The sequence below is a fragment of the Crocuta crocuta genome, unplaced genomic scaffold (genome assembly GCF_008692635.1).
Source record: "Crocuta crocuta isolate KB4526 unplaced genomic scaffold, BGI_CrCroc_1.0 scaffold693, whole genome shotgun sequence".
Lineage (NCBI taxonomy): Eukaryota > Metazoa > Chordata > Mammalia > Carnivora > Hyaenidae > Crocuta > Crocuta crocuta.
Window position 1 is genome coordinate 330,941 of NW_027527545.1, and position 6,818 is coordinate 337,758.

Genomic DNA, 6,818 nt, shown 5'->3' on the forward strand with positions numbered 1-6,818 from the left:
CCGCCCGCCTCCCACCCACCGCCTGTTTCCCGGCCTCCTGGCCAGCATGCGGTGGCATTAAACTTTCGGATTTTGTTTTGCCAAGCTCATCTAATGGTGCCTGTCATTATATTATTATTGTGAATACAATACAGAAACATATGCTATTCTTTTCTTTTTTTTTTAGACGAGGTATAAAATACACTCCATGAGCAGCACCAAGGGGCTAGCTCTTACAGCGCCCNAGAATAGCTTTGACGTTTTAAAGGTTTTAAAGGGCTGGTGGGGGTGGGAGTCGAAAGGAGAGTAACATTTCTGCGATCTGTGCGAGCGAGGCGACATTCAGACTTGAGTGCCGCCAGTGAGCTTGTACCAGGGTCGGCCTTGCTCGCTGGCGTGTAGACGGGCCGTCCACAGCCGCTCTCTACAATGGCAGCTTTGAGTGACTGTGACCAAGACCCCCAGGCCCGCAAAGCCAAAACGATTGACTCTATGCCCCTTTATGGGAAAAGCATGTGGATCTCTGACCTCGATTAAGATCCACAACATCACATGACCCTGATGGGCTTCCTTGTAGCTCCCCCCTCCTCTCAATAACCCCCACCACCACCAGAGAAATCCACTGTCTTGACTTCTATCCTCCATGTGAGTTGTAAACATGCTTGTTTTACAGGCCGGTGCACAGCGCACAGCAAGGTGAAGCAGCCTACTGTGGGTCACACAGCTAATGAAGAGCAGGGCGGGGACAAGGACCCAGGTGGCCTGGCCCCTGAGCTCATGTTTTTATTCAGGAAGAGAGAGTGGTACCCTGCTTCTAGCAGCGATGTGGGCCCCAGGGAAACTCCTGCTGGTCTCTGGGCCTTGAGCTGGGGAGGGGGCCCAGGGGGGAGGAACATTTGACGCTGCCCAAGCCAGGCCCAGGGGGGAATGCGCGGGACACTCACCAGGCTCGCTGGGCTGGAAGGAGGGCCCAGAGGACTCTTCTGGGGCAAACCATCCAAGTCGGCCCCGAGGTGCAGCTTCTCCATAGATACATCGCTGCAGAACATGGGAGGAGGGTTTGTCTGGGACCCAGCACCCTGGCCAGCAACTGGGAACAGCCTAGAAGACCCCAGGAACCTCCCTCCTTACCCTGCGGACCGGGCCTCAGGTCCTGGAGAGGCCCCAGGGCTGAAGGTGCCCGTGGCTGTGGCATTGGGAATGAACCTTCGAAGCAGCCGCACCCAGGTGGCAACGTCGATGTTCATCTGCCTAGCACGCTGGAATGTTTTCCCTGGAGGCATGGGGACAGGCGTCACCCTTCAGGATACCCCTGGGACCCCTGGCCCCTCCTCCACCTTGCTCACCCCCTCACCTTGCTGCTTGGAGAAAATTTTCTTCTGTCTTCGCAGCCGGGGTATCCTCTCAATGACAGGGTTGCGGAAGGTAACCTGGAGCGACGGGCCAGTGGGTGAGGACCTACCCCCATCTCTAGGCATGGGGGTGGGGTGGGGGGAGCCCTTAGGAGCATAGGTACACATACTCATATGTTTTGGGGTTCCAATCACCGCGGCCCCACATCCAAACACAGAGTATTAGGAAGTTACAATGTACAAAGGGGCCAAAAACCCAGTCCATTGCCTGGCAGGGCCACCCCCTGAAATGCCATCTTGAAAAGGCGAGAAGCAGGCCACCAACCCGTCCCCCAGGGCTGTTGGGCTCTGAGCCAACAAAGATACACAGTCAACGCCAGCAAAGTTCCCACGTCCTCTAGTGTCTGGCTTCCCCCAGTGTGGTCCCGGAACCAGCAGCATGACCTGGGGAACTTGCCAGAAATCCAGATTCCCGGACCCCCGCCAGGACCCACTGAATCAGAAACACGGGGGAGGGGCCCCGCCGTCCAGGTTTCAGCGAGCTCTGCAGGTGCTGCTGGTGCCTCCCACGTGGGGAAGCTGCCGGTCCGGCTGAACTCTCCCAGCTCCGGCTGCATGTTCTAGCAGGCGCTAAAGTCACAGGACGGTGTGACTTTCTGCGTGTCCGAGATGGTCACTGCTAGCCACGTAGCGTTATTTAAATTCCGCAAAAATTTAAAGTAACATTGAAACTTGAGCTCCCAGGCTGTGCTGGCCACGCTTCACGTGGCCGGCGGTTGCCGTGTTGGACGGGGCACACGGATAGAGCCTTTCCATCTACAACACAATGCAATTATTGTAGGCTCATAGATCACAGAACTGTAGAAAGTTCTACTGGCTGGTGCTTCTGGGGAGGCAGGAAAACAAAACCGAACGCTATAAGCGGACCTCGAGGGCGGGCGGGACGGCTTCAGAATGCGCGGCCCCGACTAACCACCCGCTTGGTTTGAGCCGGTGTCCCTAACGGAAGAACCACGTCACCGCCCTGCCGCTCGAGTCAGCCCCGGCCCCTGCTCTCTTCCCCCAGCGGTCCTCAAATTCCCACCCGGAGGCACGGACGCGTAACAGGGCACGTGCATATATGTCAGGGGCAAATGTAAAGCACTTTTGGGGACGTTTTTGGCCGAATGAGAGGACCAGGGGCTTTCCTACTGGGTGCCTCCGTTTTCTCCTCCCTCAGACGTGACTCGCCGAGGATCCCTTCTGAATTGAGTGGAAGTGGGTCGATGTGAGGCTTAATGCGTTAATGCCGCCAGGTCGCTTAGGACAGAGCAGGGTTCACACCACAAGGCGTCAGCTAGGAACGCTATTTAGACCGAGGGCTCTCACCCAGGGGGCGCTGGCTCCCTGTGGGTGTAACCAGGGGTGCTGCTCAACACCCGACAGTGTAAACCAAGAACGACCTGGCCCCTAGGGCGCACTTGGCCGTAGCATCAAGGGTCGGGGCACCCCGATTTAGACCCTAACCCTAACAGCCCTGCAGAAGGGCTTTCTCTCCACCCCACCGTGCTCTGGTAGCAATCTCCTTAACCTGTCACCAGGCTTTTCTTTTCTTTTTTTGGCTTGGCAAAATTTTGCGATTTTTTTGAGGGGGAGCAGGGTCCATTTTTTTTCCCCCTCAGAACAAAACGAACCCCTGATATCACTAATTACATCTATTTTTCTGTCAGGGATCAGAGACGAACCCAAAACACTTCCCTTCTAGAAAACCGGGAGCAGGAGACGTAGGAAGGAATTTTCTCAGGGTCAGGGGTCAGGCCGTACCTCGGCCACCAGGCAGCCCTGGGGCTCCATGTCCAGCTGCACCTCATGCCTCTCGTTGTCCAAGAAGTCCTCGAGTTTCAGGAATTTGAGGGCACACAGGCCCCGCTGGTCCCGCCAGAACACGGCCAACTCCAGTTCCCGGGCCTGGAGGGACAGGAAGTGAGCCGTCACCTGGGGTGCCCAAGCTCCAGCGCCCTCCTCCCCCAGGCCCTGCCACCCCCCCACACCGAGCTCACCCTTTCCAGCTCCAGGGTGAAGCTCTGGTCCCAGGCGTGGGGGCCACACGGCTTCCAGGACGTCTGTCCCACCACTGTGTTATCCAGCTTGAGCACAGTGCTAACCTCGCCTGGAATGAGGGGTGGGGTAGGGGCTCGGAAAACGTTTGGGGGGGTGCGTCTNCAAAGCTTTATGGGGCTGCCTTTCACCTTGAGGCGTTTATAATCTACTTCCTGTTGATTTCTGTGTATGGTGTGAGGTAGGGACCCAAATTCACTTTTATTCTATAAGCAACTTCCAGCAATACACTCCTAAGAATTCACCCTAAAGAAACCATGCGGAATACATTGGGAAATGCATATATATAATGCTTATATATTGGCCCCGGACTATAAACATCTACCTACCAATAGGAGAATTAACAAATAAACTATAGTATAGTCTTACTAGCTGATATTCAACAATGACTATTTTTTTACTTTAAAAAGCCCCAGCAATTTGATATTACTCAGTCTAAGACAATGGGCTATCAAACGGGAGATAAAATGAATAAACTACAGCTTCGTGCTGTGATATGGTTAAGTCTCCCAAATGATGTTAAATGGAAGAAGCCATTGCCACGGAATACGTTCTGTGTGATTCCGTGTACATTCAAACACCAGGCAAGGTTTGACCATGTTGTTTTGACCTGTGTACATAGATGCTAAAGCTACAAAGAAAAGCAGGGAGATGCTGACCACATGTCAGGAGAGTAGCTACCTCTGGACAGAGGCGGGGGGAGGGGGACTAGAATGGACGGGGGTTTCCAGAGAGTTCTATTTCTTTTTTTTAATGTTTTATTTCTGAGAGAGAGAGAGAGAGAGAGATAGCATGAGCAGGGGAGGGTCAGAGAGAGAGGGAGACACAGAATCTGAAACAGGCTCCAGGCTCTGAGCTAGCTGTCAGCACAGAGCCCAACGCGGGGCTCAAACCCACGAACTGTGAGATCATGACCTGAGCCGAAGTCGGACACTTAACCGACTGAGCCACCCAGGCGCCCCCAGGGAGTTCTATTTCTTGACCTGGGTGGTGGGATTATGGATGTTTGCTCCACTGTTTGTTCTTCTTTTTCTTCTTCTTCTTCTTTTTTTTGATGCATTTGGTTTTTCTTTAATTGTGGTAAAATTCCCATAGCATAAAATTTACCCCTGTAATCACTGTTAAGTGTTCAGTGCACGCTGTTGTGCCACCACCACCATCCATCCCCAGAACATTTTTCATCTTCCTCCACCGGAACTCTGTCCCCAGGAAACAGCAATCCTCTGCTCTCCCCTCCCACCCAGCGACTGGCAGCTGCCCTCCTCTCATTTCGATGACCTGGGCCACTCTCGACACCTCAGAGAAGTGGAATCATGCAGAACGTGTCTTTTTGTGACGGGCTTGTTCCACTTAGCTTAGCGCCCTCAGGTTCGTCTGTGGTGTAGCCTGTGGCGGAATGCCCTTCCTCTTTAAGGCTGAGTACCACCCCACTGCACATCACCACACTGTGCTGATCCGGCCGGCCGCCAGGGGACACCTGTTTGCTTCTACAATTTGGCCACTGTGAATCACACGCCTGTGGACACGAGCGTCCACATAGCCACTCTTTGGGGGGCATACTCAGAAGTGGGGCTGCCGATCCTATGGTAATTCCATGTTTAATTTTTTGAGGACATGCCCTACTGTTTTCCACAGGGGCTGCAGCACTTTACAGTCCCAACGGCAGTGTGCCGGGGTTCTGATTTCTCTACATCCTCCGCAACACTTCTGTATTTTTTTAAAAACAGTATCTATCCTAATGAATGTAAAGTGCTAGTTCTTTAAAGCGTTACAAGCTGGGGGATAGGGGGCCACCTGGCTGACTCAGTCGTCTGAGTGTCCCACTTCACCTCAGGTCATGATCACACAGTCCGTGGGTTCAAGCCCCTGCATCGGGCTCTGTGCTGATGACTCAGAGCCTGGAGCTGCTTCGGATTCTGCATCTCCCTCTCTCTCTGCCCCTCCCCCGCTCATGCTCTGTCTCTCTCAAAATAAATAAACATTTTTTAAGAGTTAAAAAAATTAAGTGTTACAAGCGTGAGACATCCCAGGACCCCCACCCTGTCTCCTCCCTCCAGGCCTCAGTGCCCACTCACTGGTGTTCTCAGCTTCCATTTTGAGGCTGCTCCGGCCACTGAGGCTTCCGCTTCGGCTGTAAAGGCCCCGGGCTGGGCGGCTCAGGAAGGTGGTGCGGCTGTCAGGGGTCCCGGGCACCCCCACCGAGGGCGAGGAGTTCCAGGGAATGGTCTCCGGAAGGTCCCTGCAGCCTACCACACGCACCTCCAGGGTCCCTGAGGGAGGATAGGCTCAGGGGGGGCCATTTCTGGCGCAGACCAAAAGTGAAGTGAGCATGTCCAGAGGGGGCTGGCACACAGGTAGAAGTTGGTGAGGGACAATTGGGGTGGGGCAGTGGGTCTGATGCAGGGATGGCTGTGCCCACGAGTGAGAAATAAGGGAGAAGGGGCAGGGGTGGGGCTGGGGTGGGCCGGGCTGGGTCAGGGCTCTGGATGCTGGGGGTTATCGACAGAAGATAGTTTAGGGCATATGCCGATGATTGAGGCAGTGGGGAGTCAGACTGGACTCGGGGGTCAAGTGTAGGATTCAGGGAGCTGACCTGAGGTCCGAGAAGGGGTCAGGGGTCTAGGGTAGGGCTGATCTAAGGGGAAAGTAATGGCTGAGGGGTCTAAGGAGGGAGGAGCTAGCTGGCCTTGGGAGGTGGGGGCAGGCTCAGAGCTGAGGGTTCTGAGAATGAGGGGTTGTGGGACTGGGCTGGGGGTCTTTGGCTGGGGGAAAAAGCAGGGCTGGGTAGGGAGGGCTAGTGATGGGGGCCTGCCGGGCATGGGGGCAAGAGTCCAGAATCAAAGGCCAAGCTGGGCCTGGAAGTCGACTGCATAGAGCTGTGGGGCCTTAGGGAAGTGGGGCCCAGGGCTACAGAGCTGGGGTGAATGGAGAATGGAGTAGGAGGGGGTACAGGGGTGGGGAGAGCGCAGATCTAGGTTGGGGGTGTTGCAGGATTTGGGGAGAGGTCGAGGATACAGAGCCGCGGAGGTTGAGACCCACCTGTGAGTGGCGCGGGCTTGCACAGGGTGTTGTAGTGCGTGGGAGGGAAGGGCCCGGCCAGGCGGGCACTGAAGGCTGCCGACGAGGCCGCAGCAAGCTCCTCCCGCAGCAGACGCCCCTTTGGATGGTCCGCGGGCANGCCTCCCGCAGCAGCCCCAGCTTCTGGTTCGACTCTGTCAGCTTCTCCTGGGCCTGCAATGGGAGGGACAGAGTGGGGCTACAGGTGGGGCCTGGCATGCGCCTCCCCAAGCCTGGCTAAGTCTTACCTGGCCCAAGCCCTCAAACCATTTGGGTCCCATCCCTGGGCTCCAGGAAAACGAGGCCCCGCCCCTGACTCCTGCTCCCCCTCAG

The 6,818-nt window shown here is 55.6% G+C and overlaps 1 protein-coding gene across 1 annotated transcript in view; it reads right to left on the reverse strand.

The window, feature by feature from the left end:
- Positions 1-6,818, reverse strand: part of PKN1 (protein kinase N1) — a 20,435-nt gene that overhangs the window by 5,420 nt on the left and 8,197 nt on the right. The window contains 8 exon segments of the mRNA XM_077765406.1: positions 924-1,017; positions 1,111-1,252; positions 1,334-1,409; positions 3,135-3,278; positions 3,371-3,480; positions 5,504-5,698; positions 6,468-6,605; positions 6,608-6,659. Coding sequence (XP_077621532.1) covers positions 924-1,017; positions 1,111-1,252; positions 1,334-1,409; positions 3,135-3,278; positions 3,371-3,480; positions 5,504-5,698; positions 6,468-6,605; positions 6,608-6,659 — 951 coding nt within the window.